Source organism: Rhea americana, unplaced genomic scaffold, assembly GCF_003343005.1.
Source record: "Rhea americana isolate MKP2758 unplaced genomic scaffold, rheAme1 scaffold_104, whole genome shotgun sequence".
Classification (NCBI taxonomy): Eukaryota; Metazoa; Chordata; class Aves; order Rheiformes; family Rheidae; genus Rhea; species Rhea americana.
The window spans coordinates 984,953-1,012,460 of NW_028185084.1; the positions used below are offsets into that span (position 1 = coordinate 984,953).

Consider the following 27,508-nt stretch of genomic DNA (forward strand, 5'->3'; position numbering starts at 1 on the left):
AAGAAAAAGAAAAACCCTTTCCAGAGTCAGATGGGAGCAGCGGGGCGAGAGGATCACGTGCTCAGCACAGCGCAGCTACGCTGCTTACCAGCTGCTTTTGAGCAGYCTTATGCAGTCCCCCACCCTTTCTAGAAGTACTAACTTAAAAGAAACCTGGGTCCCGATTCTTTGCTTTACTCCCCGTTTTCTACTCTGCTTACTGCTGCAAAAGCCCAYCCTAATCCCATTTGTGTACCCAGAAGTACACAGGATTTAGTTTTTGTTTTGACAGCCATATATCACATTAACTCTTTTCACACAGCAATTGCCTTCCACAGGATTGCTTTGCTATGGTCTCTGTGCATACAATACTGTGCCTAGACTATCCAAACGCYGGTCCACACCTACAGTGGTGCAAACCGAGAGCATCATTCATACAAAGAAAACGCCCAACTCTCAACACTGCCAAAAGGGAGGGCACAAAAGCCCCAACCGTTGCACTTGGAGACTCACAGGTACATGTGTGTGTGCTAAGATTCATGTATGGCTGAAATACTCAAAGAGCAAAAGTTCAATTCCAACTGCAAAGAAGTCATGTTGCCAAACACAGAAAACAGATGGCAGCGCTTGCACGTCCAGGCAGCCTGCTTTAAGCAGCAGTAGTCCGGAGCAGCCAACGGAGGAATACCTTGCAACTCCTGGTAAGCACCTTGTGAGCTGTATTTCCAACCACGGTGGGTTAGAGGAGCCACTCCACCCAAAGCTGGCCAAGGAGGATCTTGCCCTGGCTAGGACAAGACAGCGATGCAACCATGCACAAAGCTGCAGGCTCTTGGGGATGCTAGTTTAGCGGCAAGTGCTCCTGAGTGCTATCAATAACCTAAGCACGCTYGGTCTGCCCTCTAGGCTTCCTTCTCACCAGGGAGGCTGAAGTTTCAGGTGCTCAACAGCCTGCAATCAGGTTATCTAAACCGCCTAGATCAGAGACCTGCTCCTCTCAGATAGAGACCGCCTGTCTGCACTGTACAGATTCCTGCGAAGGCCAAGGATCACCACCTTCCACTGTAACACCTAAGTGCACTTCTCACCTGCCTTATCTCACATGTACAAATCCAGGTCCTGTACAGTACTGTTCTTCCCTTGCACAATGGCAGAGAAAAACCCACACGAGCAGTGTCACTACCATCTATCAGTTCAATAGGCAGGGGAAGAAGGCAGAACAAGAACAGATGTAGAAGAGAGGCCTCCTTAAACCACCAGAAGAGCTACTACACTCCTTAAGACACCAAGCGCTTTCTCAGCAGGCAGATGCAGCTGAAGGCTCTCACAGGCATTTGCAAGGGCACACGTTGTTCTGCCATCACTGTGCTCAAGCCACACCTCATACTTTTGGTCCTTCCCTTCCCACCCAGCCTCTGCGATCGGCATCTACTTCAGGAGGCTCTTTGCTGTTTCCAGTTCAGAGGTAATTCTGCACAAAGAGCACAAACACATTCCTCYCTCTAATCCTGTACCCTGTCCCAACACTTCAGTTTAAAAGCCAGGAAGCAAAACAAAAAAACACATACAACACACAAACCACTCTCCTCCTCTTATCCCTTCTTCCTTCCAGCATATGGGCCACCCAGAAGAGGGCAACAATCCTATACATCTAACAGGCCACACCTCATCAGCAGAAAGCTGAAGCAATGCAGAATAACCTATCTGCTCTTCTCTTCAGTAGCCTCAGGCAAAAGTCCAAAGCATTCATTTGAAACATTGACTTCAAAAATCTGGTATACCAAGGAATAGTCAGATCAGTTTCCCTATACCAGGATATCAAAGGCTGTGTTGAGTGTGGGACTGGACTGAACAGATTTGCATCTTCACTGAAGATGCAGAATACCGTGTCACACAAACACCCAGGGATATCAAGGCTACCTAAGGCATCTGAAGCTCTCCCCCTGCACCTGAGCAAGCATATGGCAATTGCTCCACTTTAGAAAACACAGTGAGTGGGTGTTACTCCAACTACGTTACCTCTAAGACTTGCAAAGCAGGTCAGAAGGAAGGAAGAAAAAGTCTTGGGAATAGTTGTATCATGCATAAGCCAATAAACTGAACAGTAGTTACATTTATTAAATTCCCTAGTTTAGGAAGAACACTTCTCCCTCTGGAGAAGAGGGGGCTCCACCCCCAAGGACTAAGCTGAAGATGCACACTAAGACCATCAGGCCTGACTCTAGAACGAGCCAGTTATGTTTTGTTTTGTCCTTGGTTGCTATGCTTCAGCATACTCTCTATCCTTCTATTAAATCTCTTTATTCTCTGATTAAGGAAAAAGAAAAACACTGAGAACCAAAGTGTTCTGCCAGAATCCACTCTCTCTCTTTTTTTCTCTTTTTATTTTTTTAAATTCCATGTGGTAATTAGTACATACAGCCAAGAGAGTTATTTGTATGATGGTAGAGGATATCCTGATTCCTGATCACGAGCAATCCTGCCGATACATGTTTGAGATGTTAACAAAATAAGGATGGCTGGACCATGTAGTCCGCCAACCAGTATCAACAAGCCAAACAGCACTAGAGACCTTGTCCACCAGCACTGCTTCCACACTGATTAATTGCAGAAAACAATGCAAGGAATACAGCACGCACATGTGATTCATCAGGACAAAAAACAAGAGCATGTGCCTCGGTCTGCAGGGATCCTGTCACATTGCACATTTCTTACAAGAATTAAGACACCAAGCCCAAGCTACGTGGTTTAAGATGTTCCTGGGACCCTGCCATGGGCTTGGACAAGTTTTGATTCCCATTCACCACCTTAAAAACATACACATACCCCCGTTCTGAGCCAAAGTTCCCCTCTCAGATGGGATGTATGGACACAGCCTAGCGACAGAAACAAACTGTGAGCAAACGATAATTTGGGTTGCAAACCACATTGTAGCTTCACTGCTGCTACCACCTTGGATCAGATTCATTAAGCAATTCATTAAGCAGCCAACACAGGTACCCCAAGATATCTGCTGCAGTTATCACTCAGCAGAAGACAGTGTACTCCTTCATGCCATGTTAGCTAACTGTTCTTTTTCTCCTCAGCTTCTTYAGTTACATGCTTCCAGGTTTGGCCCCTTTAAAGAGTCATTCGGGGGAGCTGGGCTTCCTCTGGCTGAGGAAGGTTGACTGCCAAGCCCATCTCAAATTAAGGCATGCCCACATCACACTGACAGTTGTGTACAGAGCCTTGCTAACATTAGGAGAGCATCTACCACTCACTGTGAAATGCTATCCATACTGCAACAGCCTTAAGCCACAGGAAGAGCAGCACAGTCTCTCTCCCATGGAGATCCTCTCCCTCCCCTGCAGGGATCTCCCACATAAATATCACAGAATATCTGCTGGGACTAGAGGCTCCAAGCCCCCTTCTCTCCCTGTGCCCACACACAGCTCTTTAACATGCATTTAACTATGAGCTAGCAAAAGGGCTCCAAGTTCACAGCAACCTCAGCAAAACTTCATCCCCAGAGCCAACTCCCAGGTTTTGAAACAGGTAGAGACAGCTTCAACCACACAGCCGTGCTGCTCCAGCTAATGGCTCACACACTGGTGACCCTGTTGAATGATTAAGCACAGAAGGGCAAGCACACACCATTCATTTTACGTGTACCACCTCAAAGGAGGCAGTTCAAACTAAAGTTAAGAAAATAAAGCTCATTTAAAAAAAAGAAAAAGAAAAAAATGCAGGCAAGTCCATGGAGCCGCAAGCACACACCAGACATGCAGTGTGATAGAGCTCAGCCTTTTTGGTCCTGAAGAGATGGCATAGCTCTACYGTCAGAAAAAGCCAAAAGTTAGGCCACTACCCTTTGGGTTTACGAAGGAAGTAGAAAAACCTATCACTGATAACTCAAAGAAACAGCAGTTAAGGCATCTCCTTAAAGCTGATAGAACATGTATCCTCAGCATGCAAGGGAGCAGAAGAGGGTTTCTTTAATAATGAAAAATTAGATGAACAGAAAAAAAAGCCACTCTTGCCAGCAACTCCACCCATAGACCCAAAGCAGCAATTCCACAGAGTGATCAGCCATGAGAGCAGTTGATGTTATTACAATGATCTGCTTGTTTTCCACTTAGAGGCCCCACTTCCGTAATCGCTCCAACTCTCTCAACTCTAATTTCCCTGTTGAGGGAGAAGGAAAGGTTACAGAGATGTCTATAAAGAGACAAAGTTTAAGAAGGATTTCAAGTGGGTTCTCGGTAAAGTTTTTATTGACCCATCCAGTCACTATATCTTCCCTAGTTTTAGGCTACAGAAGGGGAAGGAAGGACCTGTTTGTTCTGCAATATTCTGCTAGTTCAAAGATTTGGTGTGGGAACCATGTTGAAGGATGCTTCTCTTTGCTGAGGAAGCCAAGGCTCATCAACGTCCTCATTGAGGCAACACTAGCTTGGACCACATTGCTAATCTAATACTCTAAGTGCTCAATTACAGGGACTATTGAAACAGACTTTGGCCAACAGATTCAGCCAAAGAAAGGCTGGCTTGACACAGACAGCATCTGCTCAATTAGAAAAACAAGACACTGCAGTACTGACACAGCCATGAACTTTTTCATTTATTTCCTCTCACTTCAAGGCACATCTTACCACATAGCAGCAAGGTGCAAGAGAAAGCTAGTGATCAGCAGCTCCAAGCCAGCTAGAGGCTCAGCAGCTACCAGGGCAGTTAAAAGCAGCAGCAAGCAAGCAGAGGGGTTTTTCCACAAAGCTTTCAGGAGGGAAGTCGCCAGCAGTACTTTTGCAAGTGTGCGCTTGAGAAAAGGAAGCACAGAGGCTCTGCTGCCAGTACGGCAGATGGGGGAGAAATTAATTCATGCAAAGGCTAAGCAGCACCTCTTCTCCCAGTCTGACCCCACCTCSTAGTAACCAAGGAGCCTGAAGGTTCATCTGCACGGAAAAGCTGTGGAGCCCATGGAGCTTCCTATTGCCATTAACGCTTGCTCCAGCTTCTGGACTGAAGGTTTCACGCCAGAAGTTGTTGTGGGACCAACAAGGAGATTCTCAGCAAGGGAAGAGGGCGGAATCATCCTGCCCCGCTAGTCTGAAGCTTGCYTTAGCCAGCAATGGGGGGGAACCTCATAGCAGGCAAACACCCTTCAACCAGTATTGCAAGCCACATCAGGATTAGCTGGTGTCTCAAAGGTTAATTAGTTCACTATGCACAGATGGTAGCTGGTAGGGTTTGGAGAATGGATTAACCTAATTTGTGGTTTGTAATGTACCATGCAAACATCCATTGCTAGACTTGAAGCAACTCTGCCATTATTTTAACTTGAGGAGAGAAAAACCACACAATGGATGCTTGCATAGAAGTAATGCCTATTTTGACTGACAAATGAGTTGCTGTTCACTTGSTTAATGCAACTGCCAAATTTAAGTCTGAGAATTCCTTCCCTTTTTGCTACAGATGGTCTTTGGAGAGACCTAAATGAGACCATTTGTTATGAGCACACAGAATATACCCAATCTAACTACTCCTTACAGTTGCAGGGAGGCCTCTCTAGCACTGACAGATGGCCGTAAAGGGACAATTCAATTGACTGGAAATATTAAGGCAGCTTTCYGAAGCAGCTCTGCAGCATGTCAAGTAAAGCCTCACAAATCCAAGGTAACAGCACACGTGGCCGCCTAGGCCACAGCAAACACCAATGCCTGTGCAGAGCCTCAGTCACTCCAGTGAAGCTCCAGGCCTTGAGCGGACTGCAGGTTAAAGCATTTCTAATCAGATCATATCTGAGTAAAGGACTGCATGTTTACACAGCACTTAGCACAAGAGGAAGCCTGGCTCAGGGCTGGCATGCAAGGATGCCCTGGATCAGCATAAGACTCATTTCTGTTTAACTAAGGAGGTACCATGATAYTGCATTCAGTTCAGAAGGTCTTAAATGTTTACCACCAGTATCTGCTGCTGAGATAAATGTTTCCATAACTCCTATTAAACTCTGAACTTATCCAACCCCTCCCTGCTTTAAGGGGTAAGCAGGGGACCAGCCAGACTCAGACTCACTGGCAAGGCAGAGGTCAGGGTAGAGGTGACGTTGGCTGTCAGAGGCATTCCCCAAATGTTTCTGCAATCGGCCATGCTCGTGTCAGGCCTGCACATGCCTGAAAYGCAGCAGCTGTGGGATTCCTGCTGGACAGCGTGGGACAGCCGTGCTCACACCCAAGAGCTGCCTCCCAGCACATCTTTGGGCAGGACAGAAGATGTGTTTGCATATGAAAGCGTCTATGCCTCTCATTTAAAGGTAAAATAGTGTTTGCAYCTATGCAGGAAGCTGTGCTTCCAAGCTGTTTGTTATCTTAAAAGGCTCTTACAACACCCCATGGAAAAGCTTTTCTTATTTGCCCCATTAGTCATTCAAGTATCATAAAGCTAGTCCTCATTAAAGACCATAACTACCAGCAACCTTGGCGTACTCCTTAGCTAGCTGTGTGCACGCTCCCACAATAGCCATCTCCAAGCAGAGTGAAACATCTTCAGTACCCTAAACTGGACTGAAGAAAAAGAGAGCCCCTTTATGCAACTCAAAGCTGCTTCACATTCCTCCTAGCACAACGTAAGAGGGGAAAGAGTATCCCTCAAATTCAACCCTTTCCATATCCTGCCTGTCTGAGCAGCCAGACACCACGCACTAAGACATGGAAAAGAATGGGAAACAGTCCCAAGAGGGGCAACTGCAGCACACAGAGGTGCAGTAGCCAAGGAAGGAGATTCAGTTTCTGAGCTCTGGCCTAGCAGGGATGGATGAGCACGTCACTTGGGTCACCACCAGAGCAGCACCTGCAGTCAGCATCAGAGCTGCATCTAACCAACTTTGTCCCTCAACCCTTTAGTGTCAAGGAGGATCAGCACTCACTTCCCCRCAGAGGCATGGAAGCAGCTCCCTATACACCAGCACAATCCTTAGCACCTTTCAAGGGGAAGGTTGTAATTCYTGTGCACGTCCACTGGTGCACTGAGCCCAGTTTCTTTTCCTAGTGATTTTCTAGGTCAGTGCTTAAATCAGGTTACCCCAGAGATCAGCAATTAAAATAAAAATAAATAAATAAAAATAAATTAAAAAATGGAGCTTTCTGAGCCAGGAGCTCCCAGAGTCAGCTCTGCTTTCTGCCAACTCCTTTACCTTTGCAGCTAGCAACACTAGGGGAAAAAAAAAAAAAAAAAAAAAAAAAAAAAAGGAAAGAGGAAAGAAAGAAAAAAGAAAAACACTGCTTTCCAATTTAATTCACTGGGAATAAACAGTTTATTCACATTATGGTTAGGAGGTTCTAGGAGTGCTGAGCAAAACTGCATCTCTGAAGGGATCTGCTTTTTAATTGCAACCCAGACAGAGGCTTTGTAGGAGATCAGGAAGATGAAATGTGCTATATAGTTTCTAGTATCAGGCCAGTACCTTGTACCACACCTGCCTCTTTGTTACCACCACCTACCTGGGCTTACAATACCTGCTAGAGGAATTAAGGAAAAAAAGCATTTYGGAAGAATTGGTCTGCAAAGGCAGCAGGTATCTAATGCACAGGAAGGCAGGGTCAAGTGACAGCTCCCCATCAYGTAGCTCATTAAAGGATTGCAGCATAGAAACTTTCATAATTTAGCCAACAAATCATCTAGGTAGTGCCATTCACCAGTTTAAAATATTTTAATCTTTTCTTCTCTCAGAGAGATTGAACCATTACACTGTTTCTTCAGTCTAAGAAAAGAAAGAAAGAAAAAAAAAAAAAAAAAAAAAAAAAAAAAAAAAACACACTCACACAACCCAGGAAAAGAATCNCACACAACCCAGGAAAAGAATCCTCCCCTCCCTTACATGCAGGCCAAAGTTTTCCAGGAGTCACTATTGGCTTGACAGGCCTCTTTGGATGCCCTGAACGTGATTTGGAGCACCAAAGACTCCAAACAAAGTCGATGAGAGTTGCAGGTGCTCCGTGCTGCAGGCTGGGGAGGACACCCTAACTCATCCAGCTCAGAGCAGCCAAATCCAGAGGCTCATAATTACATGTCCCTTTTGAAAACAGATCTGTGAAAATCACTAAGAGCCACAGGGAAGGGGCAAAGAAGAAGAAAATTTGGGTTTATGTAGTTTCAAATCAGAATTTCACAACATGTTTAAATCCAGAGTCTTAAAAAACAAAGCGCTGGGCTAGAGCCTTTGAGTCAGCCCAAACCCCAGACACAGGCACCAAGACCTTCACAAGATCCTTTTGGAAAGGCAAACATGAGATTCAGACAGCAAGAGAAAAAGCATTCTCTCTCAGGCTGCATTTTGACTGTATGCTCAGGTAAAGATAAGTTAAAGGAAAAGGCAGGGGGAAGAGGGAGAAAAAAACAAAACAAAACGACAATTTTAACACATTTACCCTCTTGGACTGGAGGAGAGGTTATATAAACACAGTTAGAGGAGAGCAGTCATTTGAACTGCAATGCTATATAAGGTGGGTTTCTTCTCCTCTCCAGTGCAAGAGAAAAAAAATTGATGCCACTCTCCAAYAGGCTTAAACAATATAGAAGTTAAACTGCTACACAATTTCATGCAACACAAGATAAAGGCAGGTTTAAAAGGAAAGTCCTCCCTAGTCATGCAGTACACACAAAGCTGGGCATCTTACCTGATTTCCTCTTTGAAGATCCATAGTCCCTGAAAAAGAGACAACAACAAATAGACATGGTTAGTGCTGGRAACGTTGGGGAGAGGGTGGGTGCGTCCCAAATTTCCACCCATTCGCTCAAGGGCTCATCCCGCGCGCGTCCTCCTTTAAAGAGGAGCTCGGGGCTGCAAGGCATTGACGGGCAGGGGCCGGGACGGAGCCGGAGCGGCACCGGCTCATCAGCGGCAGCAGCTGGGGCTGCTGCGGCACCAGGGGCTCGGGGAGCATGTGATCAGCTCGACAGAGCAAACCATCCACAGGCTGCAAGGCAGGGGAGAAGGGTGTCATTTTTTCCCCTTTAAATCGCGCTATTAAACGCACAGCTACTGAATTAACCCCTGAGGCTCCCCTGGAGAGGAAGGGGGATATTAACCGCTTGCTGGAAGGCTGCGGCTGCCGCAGGCTCCGCCGCCACTGCTCGCAGCCCTCTCCTTTTGGAGGGCAGTTAATTTTGGCATAACCTCCAGACCCCCCCCGAGTTATCTCTGTCAAGCATTTGTCCTCCGCAAAGAAAAAATCCCCAAACTTAATCGGTTCCAGGATGGGGGATGCACCCATCCTTTTTTTTTTTTTTTTTTTTTTTTTTTTTTTTAATAGCCATTTAAAGGGTGTTTGCACCTTTGCTCGCGACAGAAGCGCCAAAAGCTCGAAAAGCCGTTGCAGACCCGGGGAGAAATTACAGAGCGGAGCTGTGCGAACCAGCCGAGGAGAAGCAGAACGGCGGGCGAGAGCGCTCCGCGGCGGCCGTGCCTCCCTCTCGTGAGCCTCCCAGACCCGCCGCTGAAACCAAGTCTGCGCCGTCGGGAGCCGCGACGGGGACGGGCCGAGCCGAGACGGCGTCGCTGCCCAGGCGCGGGGACCGCTGCCCCGCCGCGCGCCTCACCGGGCAGCGTTGATAYTGGGGAAGGCACCTGCCAAAGCCCCCGCAGAGGCAGGCAGCAGCCTCCCCGTTTGCGGGAGCGGGGTTTGGGCCCTTGCGGCACGCTGTCTGCTCCAGAGCAATCGGAGAGGGAAGGAATCTCCAGTTATCCCAAACTGCATTATTTAATGACTAGGAAGTTCGGGGGATCGGCTGGAAGAACGACGCGTCCCCCGAGCGCAGAGGTATGTCTACAAACGGATCCGGTTTCTCCCAGCGCCTGGCGTGCGTGCCATGCCTTGCACGGCTGGGATTCGCGTCCACTGAGTAATAACTGCTTGGGAGTTTTTACACCCTCTTCAAATTTTCCAGTGTCATTCCTATTTCAATTAAATGCTTGTTCTCCCGGCTATGTCTGCAGTTGTATTTGATGTGAAGATGCCGCTGCTCGTGAATAGGCTGCTTCTTCTGCAGAAGCGGTACCACGTGCAAACGTAAYGCCAGCTGTATCGTGACCAAACCAGAGACCCTCTCAGGAGCTAGCCGGGGAAGGCAAGCCCCCCAAAACGCCGTGCCTGCAGCTTGGCGGACGTGGGCAGCACCGCGCTCCCGCCCGTGAACACCTGCGGCGGTCCTGCCCAACTCCTGACAGCGCCCAAGGGCGAGGGGCTGAAGCCCTCCTGAGAACCAGGCCACGCGCGCTCGTCCGTGGGCTCAGCACCATCCTGCTGAGCTACAGGCTGCCTTCAGCTACAGTCGTGGTGCCTTCRCGTGGAAGAGCCTGACGGTCACATCGAGCAGGCAGAACTCGGGAGAGCCGGCTCCGTTTCTGCCTGAATCACCGCCAACCTGAACCCCCAACTTACTGCAGGTTATTGCAGGTGCTTCCACCCCCTCAATATTTTTTGTGGAAAAAAAAAGCTTTTGCCATAGTGAAGCTACTTTAAAAAAATTACCCAATTCACACAATTGCAAATGTGGTATTGATGGTTGGATATRATTAATGAGCAACCGAAAATGAAAAAAGATGTTGCTGAATGTCTCCCAGCTGACCAGATCTAAGGTGGTACCCTGGTTTGACAGCGGTACCCAGAAATGACAGCAGMAGGAGATGATTTGTCAGTGCTGTGGCTCTGCCCTGGTAGCAAACGCCACAGAACGCTCAGAATCCAAACCTCCTTTCCAGGCTGCCTCCTGCGTCTTTCAATCTAACCTCTGGCTGTTGGTCAGGGCTTGTGCGAACGACTGCAGTAAGGTTTTAAATGAAGTTGGTTCTCCAGTTCCAAAGGATGACTCATTCATGCAATTTAAAGAAAGCAATGATTTAAAAAAGAGCAAAAATTAGAAACTCCCTCTCTTTACATGCAAATTATGGGATGACAACAGCTATTACTGCATATAGAATTTTTTCTCATCTACTTTATTTCTGTTTGGCTCCTCATTTGGCCAGCATTTCCTCCTCAATAAAAGCACATCATTTATGGAAGCGTTCCTGCCATTAAACTGTCTCCTGCAAGCCCTGCAGCGGGCAGGCACGTCCCACGTCGCACCGCTAATGCAAGCACGCGGCACTGTGCTGCACACGCCGCCAGGAGCCACGTTTCTGGGCAAGGGCAGGAACGGAGCCAACTCAGACAACAACCATCCACATGGGCTGGCGCTCTGGTCCAACAAACCCCGTCACTGCTTGTCTCAGGGCTTGTGCACCATGAAAATGCACATTTGGATTAGTCTGAAGAGGGAAAAAGCCTCTTACTGACCGGTGCACGGCCCAGTGATTTAGGGTCAGTTGGAAGGGAATGAAGCAACCAGCAGCCTTCAGTGAYGTGCTCTTGAGATCAGGCAGGATAGCTAGCATTCACAAGAGGGTCCAGACTGTGGTCAAACTCTTGCAAGCGCAGCTCTGCTTTGCTCTCTGCGCTGTGCGCTCACTCTCCTCTCTACAACTGCATTGCGCCAGTSCCAGGCTGTTTTGGGACACATCAGTGCCACGTGTAAGACACCTTTCCTGCCTGCTCCCTCATGCTCAGCCAACACGCACTAGTCGTCCCCTCCTGGTCTTCTGCACCCCCGTCCCACAGTGTTCCCCAGCTGCATCCAGGATGTCCACCCAGCTCATGGCTGCCATATCATTTTGTTCTTCTTAAATGTCCTTTTCAAAACTAACATGAGGACTAAAATGAAGATGTGAACCTCAGTCGGTCAAATACCTTACAAACCCATATGAAGAAGCACCTCCAGTCTCAGCAAAATTATAATCTAAAGACTTAAAGCAAAGAGAAGATGGGATAAAAGTATATTATAGATCTTTCACTGAAGGGGAGCTGTAGCAGCTTTTACAACTTCTGTCTTAGTTCCCAGTCTTAATCATAAAATCACCCTTCCAGAAAAAATCAAATGATTGTTTCAAAACATTTATTTGAGTCGCCCCCTCTCCTAACTAACACGACTCACTCAAAGAGAGAGTCAATGAACAATCTATTCCTGGACAGGTTTTCCTCCTTTCTTTTATAGTTTTTCTAAGTTTAAAAATCAAGTTTTATCAAGTTCTGGTTTTGGATTTCCAGAAGTCCATGTACTCCATGTCCCCCTGTCTTGTAGGCTTTCTGTGCATCCACAATATTCTCATAAAATCAGGACACAGCCATATAAAATAAAATGGAGCTTGAAGTAAACCTAGCGAAACTCCGAAAGCCAAAACTGATTCCTCCAAGCTAGAATGGAAAAAAAAAATCACAGCCGAAATAGAAAGCAAAGGAGGTGTAGCAAATAATCTCTCCAGCTGGGTAAAGTGCTTTTTGTATACATTCTCTTCTCCTGGTGTCTGTTAGTGAAGAAAGTCTATCCAGCTGCTTTGCAATAGCAGCAGCAAGGAGCCAGGCCTGGCTCCAAGTTTATTTTTAAAATCCTGTTCAGCATGTGATTCACTGGTGTGTCTCCCCTCTCCCAAGAGACAGTCTCGAAGGTGAACACCTCTTCGCCTTACTAGTTTCAGAAAASCATTACTGTGAGCCTAAAGTATCAGATTATGTCCAAGATAATAAAGGAAATTCTTTAATGGTTTCTCTTGAACTGTAACAACCTCCAGGTAGGAATTCTGTTCTTCTCTTGCAATAAGGATTGTACCTAACAACTGCTTGCCCTTAAATCAGACAATAAACCTGGCCTTGCAGAAGAAAAACCTTTCATGGAAAAGTTTGCTTTTGATCTTTTTATCTTTATACACACATAYATTTCCATTTTGATTTTTTCACTTCTATCTGAGACTAGCTACTGCTATCCTTGTATCACTTTCAATTACAGCTACAGAATAGCAGCARAACCAGCAGGGAGAACTGAGAATAGCACTGGCAGATCCTTCCTTCGTTAGCCAGAATCACTCCGTGCTTAAACGAACCCTTTTCATAGAAATAGCATATTTCCAGCCTTATTCTCGTTAGAGATAACAGTTTTGCCTAAAGTCTTCCTAGGGGGCGGCACCTTTCACTGACACTGAACCTCGTTACTGGCATGGAAAGTGTTTCCTGCTGCTAATGATATTAAAATATTGCAGGTGCCAAGCGTGTCACACAAGCTGAACACACTCCTCTCGCTTTAATGATAACGGGGAGAGAGACAGGATCTCCTTTCTCATCAGCTTCACACCAGGATAACATTACTGATTTGACTTATGCCAACGAACGTGAAAGGAAGGCCACGAATTTTGGTAGAGAACTGATTGTGCTGCTATCGCATTAAGCTATTCACAGCCAAGAATTTTGTGAAACATGAAAATATCTTATATTACATCACTGAATTTATATGTCACTTGCAATCCAAAATAATCTGCAAGATTTTATTAAAAATGTTACTGAAAAGTTTTACAGCGCATCCTTTCTTTAGGGACTGACTTTGATGCTATATTCAATGAAAGCTATTGAAGTGTGTGTGTGTGTGTGTGTGTGTGTGTGTGTCTGTCTGTCTGTACTTTAATCTATCTAAACATACATAGATATATACAAACAAGCAGTGGCACAAATGGAAAGCTGCTTAACAAATAAGGAGTATCCTGACATTTGTTCAATAAAAGCCTAAGTAATGTTCCAAGCCAACAAGACGACTGGAAGTGAATGGATGTTTCTGTAATGGCTTGTGCCTATCTTTTCAGCTGTAAGTCTAATGCAGTTTGATTTGTACTTGGCATGAAAGGTTTTTCCTGCATCCCCTATGGAAAATCAGCAGATAAGGAGACGCCTTGTGCAGGAGCCAGGCGAGGATGCTGAGCAACCCCCTGTAACGAAGGAGGGGGCTGCAAAGAAGAAGGTTCAGGGAGGCGCCGTCGCAGCTCACGGAGGAACAGGGCTGTGGGAGCTGCAGAGCAGGCACTTCACCAGGCAAGGCAGAAGCTAAAGGGAAAGTAAATCATCTCTCTGTCCATTTCCCAGTGTTTGACATCCAAAGGAGATGAGATGGTGAAAGACCCAGAGTAATGGAAGTTAATCAGTATCCTCTAGAGCATTTTAATACATAATTTAAAAGCGTTCCTTATTTGTTGGCTTTTGCTAATTCTTGTTTAAACACATTGTAGGCATTTATGTTCCCATGCTCCTTAATTCCTAAGAGTCTTTGGGGCTGTGGGGAGTCTGCAGTGGAGATGTATGACATTTCAAACAAACAACTCAGATTATCATCTAATCACCAACGATTTGTCAGCCAGATAAAAACACAGAAATGTTTTAACAAGGAGGTCTGCTCCCCCCTTGCCAACATTCACAAGGTTTGCAGTCAGGACTGATGAAGACTGCTGCCTTTCTCCAAAACTGTTTTTCTTAATACTGCTATTGGATTCTGATACAGTGTTTTTAAAGTAAAATAATACAAAAATACTTTGCTACTGCCCTTTCCAAGTACAGAAATCTCAGCCTTGAGAATGGACTCACAACTTGAAATTTTTCTAATGGATTTTACTCAGACTGACCTTTCCTATATGGCTTTTGAGACAAGGGAATAAATCAGGAGAGACCAAGAACTATCCGTAGGCTCTTGCCTATTACAATGGCAGGATGAGCACCCTAACGTGTTAATGTTATATAAACACACAGGAGCGCTATCATTATAGCTGTACTGAAAACTGTGGCCACTTGAAATTTCCTGGAGAGTGCAAGGCTGAAATTCATATCCATAGTGCTCAAAGTGCAAGAGTTGAACCATCTGAGCTAGAGGCATCTGCATTCCCTCCGAGCAATGAGACGCAGATGAGCCACAATTAAGCTATGTTAACTTTACACTTTACGGCTCAGGAACACAAACTCAGACACACGGAGGCACACAGCACTCTCCCCTTCCAGCACACCATCCCCAGAAATCATAAAAGCACAGCTGATCTCTTCCCCAAGCCAAATAAACAGATGAAGGCTTTTTTATTTTTTTCTTTTAGAAAATATTCTGTTCATTTCCTGATATAAATCACTGCATTGTGGAAGCCTCTTGAACATGAATCTGTCCTTTCTGCACAGARGTCGAGCTTTTCAGTCGTGTCAGAAAGGCCCTCATTGTGGCCGGACCGAGACGCCCCAGACTGCAGAATTCCTCGCCGCGAGCAAAAAGGGACTTGAGGGGGAAGACAAAAATCTGGCAACCTGACTTCAGACACAGGCATTTCTTGTTGGCTTGAAAAGGTCTCGGCTTGCTGCTGAGAAGGGTAAGCCAATATTGTGTAATCAGCTCCTTCAGAGAAAGGAGACACCATAAATGAGAGAATTTTGCTTTCCTGCCACCTTTCTGTTGTCATCACAGGGTGACTGTAACACTGGCATAGAGCAGAAAGCACAGCTTTAGGCAGTATATTTCTGGTTAAGCTGCAATGATGCCTCTGCATCATCTAACWACCGTGGCCCAGCTTGGCTCAGCAAAACCCATCCTGGGGCCCTTATGTAGGGCTGATGTCTGACAACTCCTTTGAAGCCAATAAAATAAAAGTCAATGCAAGTTCTCACTGATAAACTGCATGCACAACACTGAGAACTCTTCTATATCCATGTGCAGAAGAGATTTTCCCTGCACAGAGATCCTTGTCTTGCAGACAGGAGCTAAGGTTAGAAGGAGATGAATACTGCCACTTCTCCAGCAATGCTCCCTGCTTCTGAATACACGGATTTATGTCGTGAAGGGAAGGTCTGGAGCAAAGGAAAACCACTGTCCTCTCCCTCTGTTCATTCAGAGATTAGCCACAAACAGCACAGCATGGATCCACTTGAGTTCTGCTACCAGGCATAAGATGCAGGAGATACAGACAGCTCAGAGACAAACAACATCCCCATGGACCTCTCAGCCCCACGCAGACCCACAGCCTCTGACAGGTGGCCATCACAGTTGTCTTTCTGGGTAGAAATGCTATACAAGTACAAGCGAGGGGTTCAAGGCATCCCACCTCTTCCCCTAATGACTGGGAAGGAAGACAGACCTCCATCCCAGGATCTTCTGTGGAGAAGCTGATGATTTGGCTCCAGCTGAAGAAATAGAGAATTAGCCTCTTGAATTTTCACAGTTGTATTTTGTTAAGATCAAATTCTCCTCCTGGAGGAAGAGGAGGCATTTGAATCACATATTCAGCATTTCAGCAGGCAGTGAGACAGAGGGCACAGCATGGACAGCAACTCCTGCCTTGCCAGCACCAGGGAGGGCTAGCGTGGTGCAACCTGGAAGCGTCAGACACTGTGGCAACGAGCTAAAGCCATGTGATTCTCTACTGCAAGGCTTCAGTGGCCTTGAAAAAGACAACATGAATGTTTATAGCAGGCTTTTTCCTGGAAAGAAGTAGAAAAACAAGATCTTGCCTAAGAGTCATAGCCTCATCTGTTTCTGTTTTAGCCTGTTTATCCGTTCACTTTGCAAATTTTTCTGCAGGACAGAAAAATGTATTTACCTTACCAAGAGCTCTGATTGGAGATGCTATTCACCTCCTGTAAACTGGCTTTGGCTATCCCTTGCAAGGAGGCCAGATTTATCTCTGTTCCACAGTGACCAAAGATGTGTCACTTCATTATAGTAAAGTATTTATAGCATAAATGCTGACTGATAAAAACAAGCTAATAAAAATTAATCATTTTCATGTGCAGATTTTCCTGTTGTGCTCCTCACTTTGGAATTTTAATACACAGTCTACATGCACACACAAAATGTTTAAAAGATGCATCTAATCACAGTTACAAAGTAAGTAGTGAATATTAGAACTGTAAATTCACATGCACAAATTAGTCTGGCTAATAAGCTCTCATATATATATCACAACAATTTGATTAAGAGTTTAAGAAGGCAGTACAGGCCTTGAATTTTTATTTTATTTCTTTTGAGCCTTTTCTGATTTGAGGGTGAGCCCCTGAAATTCCGGTTAMCATCAGGGCGTTGTGTCCAGCCTCGGGCTGGCAACCGCAGAAAGCACCCGGGTTTCCAAACTGCGGCCCTAACAGTGACGACAGAAAGAGCAGCGATGTGCTGCATTTGCTGTGCCCATCTGAGGACGCTGATTCCTCTGCCATTTCCAACTAGCTTTGCTGGGACCGAGGTGTATGCTGCATATTTTGTTGCCAAATCATTGCACCTGGAGGAATCCTAAGAGCACGGTACCGCAGGCACTCCACACTGTACACCCCTTGGGTCTGCGTTGTGCTAACCGAGCCACCGCCCGGCCCGGGGAGGCRCGAGGGCTGCCAAAGCCAGCCCCAGCCCCGCTGAGCGCTGCCCCACGCTGCGGTAACGGGCAGCTGGTTGCCGCTTTCTTTGTGCAGCTGAAAGAAGGGAAAGGGAGAAGAGAGAGTTTCCCCAAGGCACCAGCTGGGGCTTCTTGATCTGCCTGAAAAAGTAGGATTGTCCCTCAAACTGCATTAGCCTCCTTGGAGGGAAAGAGCAAACAGATGAAGAGCCTGCAGACTAGAAAGGAGACAAATGAGTTGGAATAACACCAGGCATCTATACTCATCATGAGTGACCCACAGAAGAGAAAAATATTACCTACTTCTCCTAACAGAAAACCTGCAAGATTACCAAGCTACTGGCAGTCAATTAAATTATGAGAAGAGCTTCTGAGTATAACACTCCTAAAACATGGAGCTCGCTGGCGTTATAGGTTGTTGTCACCAAAACTAGCGATGATATAAAATCATGAAGAAAGGGTAAATGGTGGCTTTTGTACTTCATGCTCTGGATGCTTTGACTCATGGATGACTACGACAAGCTGAGAGGATATACAAGGGAAGCTCACCATGCATTTACTCTGTTTTCATATTGGCTGTAAGCCACTGYTGGAGACAGGAAACCAGATGGGCCTCTGGTCTCACCTAATTGTGGCCTTATAATATATTCTGCTGTAAAAGATCAGACTGGATTAGGATAAATTACATCCAAATCATGCTGCATTACTCAGCACATTAAATTGTCCTTAATCACACACTTTGATGGTCTACATTCCTGCTTGAATTTACCTCCTGTGTATACWTCTTTGCCTATTCTGTTGAAATTGTTGCTGATTTTCAACTACACATAGCCAGGCTATAATGAAAAGCCAATAAGGCTCTTTGATCAAGCTTTATAATAGGACTAATCATGGGGACACACTCTGCTGTGGCAAGATGGTTTCCTCATCCTGTCTCTTTCAGAAATTTTCTGTGAGCCTTTAAAAGCAATTTAATCCTGAATTATGTTAGCTAAGTATTTTTTGTTGCACATGTGAGTTACAAGAAAAGGCCTCTCATCTCAATTTGCTACACAGTTCAGGAAATTAGTTATAAATGCTGTAATGTCTTCAGTGTCGCTCAGTGCAATGCAGCGGAAACTAGCRATTTGAGTAAATACTTCATCATTCCTGATTTTCCCATATGCTACATCCAGCACTTGATAAGAGATGAACTATAGGATTMTGTCTGGTAAATAGTACTGCGTTTTCCCTATCTAAGCTGTTTACATTGTTTCCAGAAGATATTCAAGGAAGAAACATGCAGTTCTTTAATAAACAGCACATGAAACATGTTAATGACGATCTAATAAAAATGAGCATGCATTCAATGAAAGTGAGTCACYTCATCACAAGTTTAGTGATGGGAGGGTGGTAGAGACGATGACTAACCAAGCACACACAATAAGTCAGGGGTGCAGCAAGAACCCAAAATTTTGATGCTCTATTCTGCACTCCCCGTGGCATTCAGGCAGTCCCTGGTACAGGTTAGAGCAGGTCTCTTCAAACCGTGGGTCAGATGCCAGTAGAAGGGCAGAAGCCATTATAAAGCGGCACACGGGACAGCGTCCAGCCTAGAGGTGCACTGCCAGTGGTGGCAAGTGCTATAGTCATCGCAGCTCTGCTCTGCTCTGCTTGTGGTGTTACTGAACAAAAAAACACGCATACCCTATAAAAACCTGAAGTAAAGCATATTAAACCAAAAATCATCTCTTGTCTCACATCTACATTTGCCAGAGAAAATAATGATRGTAACTGCTAGAGAAATAATGAACTATTTTCTCTGAAGTTTCTTCTATTGGSAAATTTGAATCTTTCACACTACAGTTTGTGGCTGTCACTCCTTGTTTGCATTGTTTGCCACTACCTACTACCTACTAACTACAGAAAGCTTGGCTCCAACAYCTTGGTAATTCTCCTTGAAGAAGCTGTAGGTTGCTACCAAATCTCCCCTTAAACCCCCCTCTGCCAGACACGTAATAGCAAGACAACAGCAACAAAAAACAACTATTTTTTCTCTCATTTCTCCTAACTCCTCAACTTGGGGCAGAGGGACAGAGAGAGCAGTGACCCAAATGATAGTGATGAGGGTTGTCTTCATCTTGCTCTCCCTTCTGGCTTGTTGGAAAGCCCACAGCAATTCCCTTCGACCCACCCACCTCTGAGCCTATCTTATCTCTGAGCATAGTTCCCATGCTGAATTTCTTGGAGTGGTGACATTAAGCCTGGGGGAACCCTGCAGGACCAAGGCCATTACCTAGTGGCAACTGTGGTTCCTAAACGAAGCCCAACATGAAGAACCTGGCCTGGGGCTCTCAGTGAGGGCAACCCCACACAGCTCTGGAGTCCACCCAGGGAACATTGTGGGTGACCAACCTCCCTTATCTTCCAGGTACCACCGAAACTTGTTCCTCCCACCCACCCTTCTCCTTTTGGCTGACCAAGCCTTGAGGACACCAAGCAACACAGTCTCCCTGCAAGGGCTTTCTTTTGCCCCTCAGCTGTACACACCTCGAGGCTACTCTTGGTTTTAGGCCCCAGGGCTGGCCATGCTATCTAGGTGTCCCTACAAGGGATTCCCTGCAGGTCACCCAACCATGTGGGAGGGACTTGAGCAAGAGCTGGCACCAGTTCACAGGCTGGGGCTCCCACAAGGAATTCATAAGGCTGCCACTGGCATTTCTGAAATGTTAAAGGCTCTAAATTGGCAAAATAAGAAATGAGTTACAGGCATTTCCAGATATGACCCAAGCCATGCAAGACCTCCAACTTCCCAGTACAAAGGGGAGCATGCCAGATGTTTAGTATTACATAATTTTGCATTCCTTTCTGGTACTGCTTCTTATGGTGTCTACAGCACTTCTGCTTACTCATCTGGCTTTTTATTAACATGCTGCTTGKACCCTTCTGTCTTGCTGCTCCTTCTCTGTGAGCAATGGAAGAAGAACCCTGAAAGATTAAGACAGTAGTGTGCATAGACAGCAGATGGCTATTGCAGCTAAACTTACTTTACACTGCTAAATACCCTACTGCCCTAACTAGTTTTACACCCTCTTTTAGTGGTAGATCTTTTCTCTCATGACTTTTTCAAAAATCATCTGTTGTACATAYGGCCCTAAGATTGGTAAATATTTTTCATGGAGAGGCAAAAACTTACCTATATACATGGAAAGGCAAGATCAAACCCGCAGTAYGAATTCTGACTTCTTCTGAGTCTTCGGTGACTGTAGTCTTTCTTTTCCTCATTACATTTCCTTCAGTCAGAATAGCAAAATTTAAACCCCATCATTTCCCAAATTTGCTTCAGTGGTATGTCCTTAGTTAACTGTCTTGCAACATCAAATATCTTTCCAGTGTGCTATAAAGAAATGTAGTTCTCTATAAGACACCAATTTTATAAAGCTTGGCACTGTTTCCTGCCTCTTTCTATGAAGCGACACATGGAAAGGTCTTTCAAGTCATTAAGTTCCTCAACTTACTAGTCAAGAGACATAAATCATGTAGGATATACTGCGAGTTCATGAACTCTAGGAATTTTTTTTAATCACTGTCCTTTGAACTGAACTTTTTCAAAAACTGTAGAACTCCAAAACATATCTAGTAAATGTGTCCAGTAAATGCATCYAGTTGCTGGACTGACAACTACTAAAATCAGACTTGTCTTTACTCATTACTTACTAGCATTAGGCACTCCTAAAACATGCTCCCTGATTCTAACACTAAAACATGAAAGAATCTTGCCCAATATAAATGTCGYGATACATTAAATGATTTTAAACTATACACAGACACCAATTAAACCAGAAGAATACAGACAGCTTCCCAAAGACWAAACGTTTCAAACACTTGGATTATTTTCCAAAGTAATGACACAGCTGCCTTCAAATATCCTACGATTGGACCTCGGGTCCTACTCTTCTCTGCTCCCCAAGAGATGAGAGAGCTAAATTATGTGTCATTTGCAAAGAAGCGTCATGAGCCTTTCCTACGTACCCTGGCCTTGGAAGTATTAGACCCTTTGAAAAAGGACATATTCTGATAAAGTTATTCCAATCTCAATGCTTGATTCATTTGGGGAAGAAAACAGAAAAGAAAAACATAACTATTTCAGAATGAACTTACAAATGACCTTGCAGAGATAGAGGATGTTTCTGCTAGTACACATGTGGGTCCATGCTAATACTTTCTTTTGAGCCTTACTCAAATAAAATGGCAAACTGAAAAATCACATTGACSTCAAATACAGGTCTATATCCTTGCCTGAAAACACCCTAAATATTGCCAGCTGTTTTTCATCTCTTCATAGCCATCCAAAAGCACGTTGTACAGAATGTAAAAGGCATCAAGACTTCTTCGGCACAAAAGTGCCATCTGCACACTGAGAAACTAACACTTTAATGCTTGAAGAGACCAAAACTTTTGCAGCCCAGTTTAGATCCAGATGTAGATTTTAGAGAGGCCTGTTTACACAGAAAATGGTAAATTTCTCCTTGTTCCTTTTTTGTAACTCCAGCCTGTTCTCAATCCAGATATTAACTCTTAATTTACCTCATACATCCCCTAACGGGGTGGGGTTTTCTTGGGTATTTATTTCCAATATCTTCTTCCATGTTCTAGGCTCATAATAGTGAAGAGGAATAATGGATGGATTTAATCTTTTCCATTCAGTCAGATGGCTATAGAAGAAGACACTTTAGTTTGACTAAAAGAAAAATTACTCGCTCCTTCAAAACGAACACTGATTCAGGAGGTATTTCTGGTCTGGTACATGAAAGGATCTGTAYGCTTTCTAGGCTAAATGGCCACTGACAGCATTACTGTTGTAATTGTTCATTTAATCTATATATCTATATCTATATCTGATATATCTTATCAGATTTGGGTGACAGGAAAATGTCAGCAATTGTCAGGAATTAACCCCCTCCTTTTCAGCTATTGCTCTTGTGTGCTCACTAATTCACAAGCTCAGTGTATAAATAAGGTTCTTCTGAGCTCATGTCCTGCAAGTGGTTTTTGTGCACAGTTTGTTCCATCGCTACCTAAAATGCCCTAAGYTGGATAATAAGAAATCATGATCTAAGCAGGAACATGGCCTTTCTGACAAAAGGCATGTCTCTGCTGCCGTGCTGTGAGCTCTGCACGTGGCGCCGCATCTGCCACAACCCAGGAAACAGCCCTGCGGTCTCGCAGAGATTCATGTATCCTCAGCTAGGTGTTTGGCCATGCTAGATCACAGCCAGTGCAGAGTCCTTCTGCTTTGCAGCGTGCTCTCCGCTGCTCCTCAGGCATCAGTTACTGGTTGCCAGTCTGCACTTCCTTTGCTGGCTCTGYCTCGAACTGTCGTTCCTCCCTTTGCTGATTGAATCCCTCCCCTCTTTATAAAGCATCCCTCTCTGTAATGCAAAGGTCGCACAGCATGGCCATATGGACATCATTTGGATCCACATGCCAGCAGCACCTGCAAAAATTGCACTCAATAAACTTCAGAGCYGGTCATGAGCTTTTCTACCGAACGAAGTGCCCAAACACCAATTGGAGAAAGGGAACTCCTCTCTGATGCATGTCATAACCAAACAAATTCCTCCGCAGAGCGGAGGAAAGGCCGGGAGAAGCCGGAGCAGGGGCAGCCTAGCTTCTCTCTACCACAAAGCTGGGCATTAGACAGACACTCTCACCTTTGGTTCCCCAGCAAAGGCAGATGGTGGCCCCACGTCACCAGTTCAGAGTGCCCCCAGACCCCACCGATGTCAGCAGAAGATGTGGACACTCTGCACCTCACAGAGTTGTGCCCTGTCTGCAAGTGTGCAACACAACACTGACCTCAGGTTATCTACCAGATCAAAAAGTGCTCAGACCACTACACAAACATCACTGGCTCTGCACAAAAACCAGCCCTTACCTAAGCAGCAATACTGTGTGCAACCCCAGAAACTCAGCTTTCCATTTCATAGAATAAAAATCCTTCAAGCTCTGTTGTGCATCTCATCCATTAGAGAGACCTGGGGAGTTGGGCAGAGACCTTTGGAGTTGGGCAGAGACCTGCCTCATGATTAGATAAAAGCTTTTTCTCATAAATCACTATCCAGAAGAAACCACAGGGCTGGAGCACTGAACTCAATGTGCATTAGAAGCCAGGCACATCTCCTACACCAATTATTCATGCCTCTTTGCTGTATGTTGAAGAATGCAAGGTTTTGTGGTAGGGAACAGTTCCTGTATTTATTTATCATTACTAGTGACAACAAGACCAAGATTGTTTTCTCAGTAAAGACAAAAAGAAAAGCAAAGCGCTCCTTTTCACATGGAAAAAGCATTTTAAAACAATGTAGTGAAAGTGTTGGTCCAGACTCCTACATGTACCAGAGCAAATCTGGGATGGTGATGAAGAAGGAAGGTCAGGGATTTTTGGCTACCTCCCTGCCCCTGCTCCCCCGGAGCCTGACAGCTGACTCATGCCAAACAAGTCCCAGAACTGCTCTAACCAGTGGATAAACAGCTCAAAAAGAATAAATTATACCCCGTCCCTGTCCTTCCTTTTGCCTGCCCCAACACCCCCTGGAGTCTCTTCAAAGTGGAGGAGAGGAAGCCGTAGAAGGCGCAGAAGTCCCTGAACACAAAACAAGAGGATGTGCACACAGATGTTCCCCACCACGGCGGGCCATGGGGCCACAGCTCATGGCCCTCTCCCAGGACAGCCCCTGCCCCCCGAGGAAGACTTATAAAATAATGGAAACAATGACAAAAAAGTTGCAAATGTGTCTCTCATGTATGCAAGTTTCTCAATGCTAAAAGTCAGAAACATCTTAGGAGCCAAACAGCAGTCCAGGCTGGGAGCTCTTGTTAACAACTGCTTTAAAGACTCACAAGCGTCCGGTTGCTAACGCTGGTGTGGCTACAATATCTTCATATCTGAGCACCCCAGAAACCAGAATGAATTTCCCTCCTCAAGCACCAGAGAAGCAGGAAAGTGCTGCCAGTCCCATGTCACGGAWAGAAAGTTGAGTCAAGAATACTTTTCCCGCAAAGGTGTCACGAAGCAAGAGTGGAGGCTGGGGTTTAACTTCTGCAGTTGGGCCGTCCTTCACCTCACACCATGCCACGAGTTTAAAAATACATCACTCCTCTTGGAAATGTGTCACAGCTCTTAGAAACAAGAAAATCAGGTTGTGAGTGGGAGTAACCACATAGTATATATACCTGATTTTGAGCAATAGKCTTTTAAATACCACTTTACAAAAAGTAGACTTTTTAGCACTTCAGAACCTGAATACATTTTTATTATRAGAGGTTTGAAGCAGAACCATTTTAAGAGACAGGGGGCACTTTCTATTCGTTTTTTAGGGTATATACACTTACGGTATATACGTACTCTGTTTTGAAAAAAAGTAATTGTTTTATATGCTACCACAGCTTTTCACTGGTCATGCCATGCTCAATCCARACAATATGAGCACCAGATGATTTAGCATGGGGATATTTTTAAATAAAGGAAAAGAAACTGTTTACAATTTATGAGAGGCTTTGATAGCTGTTATTTAGAAATGCCAGTGTTTCATTCCAGCAAACGTTACAATAACAAGAGCAAGATGAACGACCTGATGCCTTGTCAGAGATCTTCACAGGTCAGATAAAACGACCACATCATATCTGCAGGATCCGTTCAAAGACAGCCCTGTCGAGCTTCTCCTGGGCTTTGATGCCCGCAAGCCGAACGTCAGCACGATCCTCCCAAACGCCAGCCTCCTGCTGAGGGCTTTCTGCCGACACACTTTCAAACCTCTGCAACACGGACATCCTGTCCTGCCTCCCATCCGCGGCCGTCCGAGATCCCCTAGCAGAGTCCTGCGTTTCAAGGAAGCCGGGAGAGAAGAAAACGCTCAGCCCAGATTAGGGGTTGCCAAACAGCTGGTGGAGAACAAACCCAGGAAAACTGACATTTAAGCAACCATTGAAGAGATTTATCAATTTTAGAGCAGTGGGGTGAGATCATCTATTGCCTTCAGTTGTCCTTTGGCTGAAAGAGGCAAACTGACAGCTGGATTGCCCAGGATTCTGCATTTATACACACTCACTGAAATATGTGCATTTCATCATCACGTTGCATTTTCTCTGCTTCTCCAAGGCCTTCACTCAGCTCGCTCGAGGGTTTTCAAGCCTGTGTCACATTCACATACACCTGCTGCAATCTGTTAACATTTAACATGGAGCAGAGCGTGTGAGCAGTAATGAACGCTCTTCTCAGCATATTTAGTGTCTCTTTTGTTCAGCACAGTCTGGAACTTTTTCAAAGTTGCACACATTTTAAAATGATTAGCTATATAATCTATGGGAATAGCTCTGGGCCCATGGATTACTGACAGGCAGGATGCTCCGAGGATGCGATCATCCCGAACGGAGAGGTGCGGGAGCCACTCATAGCTCACGCTTTGCAACGTGGACTCGGACTGGCTGGCGACGCTGCTTCTGGGTCAGGGCACGCACTCGGGGTTTCAGCAGCAGCTGCGCTCTTCAGTCACTTTGTTCACTATGGAAAAGGCTTAATTTCCCTGAGAATATTGTGGCACTCATTCACCCTTCAAGAGACACGCTACCCTTGGAGACGCTGTACAAGGATCGTCCAGGCAGTCCTGCGTGATGCAAAGGGAATCTTTGTGGCTACTTTAAATAATCTGATCGAGAAACAAGTTTTTGCTGGGACTCCTCCACCTGTCTTTGCACACGCACGGTCAAAATTCCTCCCAGGGTGTTGCAGAGCCCCCACAGAAGTCATTCAGCCCTTGGGATGAACTGCAACCATTTCTYGGGCTTTGGGGAAGCACATTTCACCCTTTATGTCTGCAGCTACACCCTCCACGTACAGATAGCAYCATATGCAGGATGCATTTGTATGTGAACATTATGCTGTTGTATCTTGGCTACTGGTTCCACTGAAGTGACCGGGAGACATGGTGTTATGATGGCTCGCATGCCTGCAAGAGCAGCCTTCTATATTCAAACAACTGAGCTCASATATAATGCTCAGATACAATTCAAGACCAGATGTATCTTTATTTCCTGAATTATTTTATACATCAGTTTGTCATCGAGATGAACTTTCTGTTTTGCTTTAGCTCTGAAGTGATTAATAGAGTTTGCCATWAAATACGTGTAGGAGAAGCCTACAAGCCAATGGCATTAAATGGAGGTATCAGAAGAAGCTCAGCTACCAAGTCTACTGGGCATCTTTTGTGCTGGCACCCAGCACATCCCTCCTTACTGGGATCCGTGCCTGCCGCTTCTCCCTGGAGCCACTGCGCAGCCACGTCAAGTTTGCCTAGAGACACATGGCAAAAGACACAGTGATGCTGGTTTTCCCTCCCTTCTGTACGGAGCTGAGGAGCAGCTGATGCCTTGAGAGGACGCAGACTGGTTAGAGAAAGGCTCACTTTACACCTGACTGTCACCAAACTGATCTTCCCTCTCCTCAGCATTACTAAGAACATCTGTATGAAGACTTAGTGCTTCATTTCATTATTGTCCATCTGCTCCCTGCAGCTCATTTCCCATTGCTTGTTCAACACATCATAGCAACTTGGAAATGACTGCAAAACAAGATGACAGGGAGGCAGGTGAAAGCTGCAAAACCCTAAGTGATACTAATTCTGTTTCCATACAGACTTCTCTGGCAGCAAGGCACATGAGGAGGAACACACGGAAAATGGAAAGCAGAGACACGAAATGGTCTCTGAAGGAAAATACTCCAGCGACGTCGCCGAGGAAGCAGTGGCTCCATACAGTGCGTTATATCTGGCTGCCTCGAGAGCTATTTCTGACCAAGCCCTGCAGTTGGGTCTGCCCCTACATTTTCAGCTGTTTGACAACTGGTGACAAACATACATTCCCCCCTCCTGGTGATGCATTAAATTTTCCCTGCTGTGCAACACAGTCKTTGTAGCAATGCATGGCTGACTCCTGCTATGCCCAGCTTGCTTTGATCAAGAGGTGGTAAACGTGCTTTATCCCTGCCCCTGACAACAGCCACCGAATCCTTGTCGCATGTCGAGAGCACTGACCTTCGCTCTCTGCCCACTGCGTCCCACAAGGGCTGATCCGGCGCTGGATCCTGCTCGACTTAAGGCTCCTTTCTTTGCTATACCACAACACACCTCCCAGTCTCTCCAGGCGTTAATCACTTCAGATCAGCAGATCGGCAGCAGTCCAAGAGCCCGTGCTAACTCCAGCGCCTGCTCTCTGTCTACGCTTGGTTTTCAGATGGGCTTTTGCCTTCCA

The 27,508-nt window shown here is 45.5% G+C and overlaps 1 protein-coding gene across 1 annotated transcript in view; it reads right to left on the minus strand.

Moving 5' to 3' along the window:
- Positions 1-27,508, minus strand: part of SH3PXD2A (SH3 and PX domains 2A) — a 214,259-nt gene that overhangs the window by 79,762 nt on the left and 106,989 nt on the right. Inside the window, exon 5 of the mRNA XM_085307810.1 lies at positions 8,634-8,662. Within this exon, the coding sequence (XP_085163936.1) occupies positions 8,634-8,662 (29 nt within the window). The remainder of the gene's footprint in view (positions 1-8,633; positions 8,663-27,508) is intronic.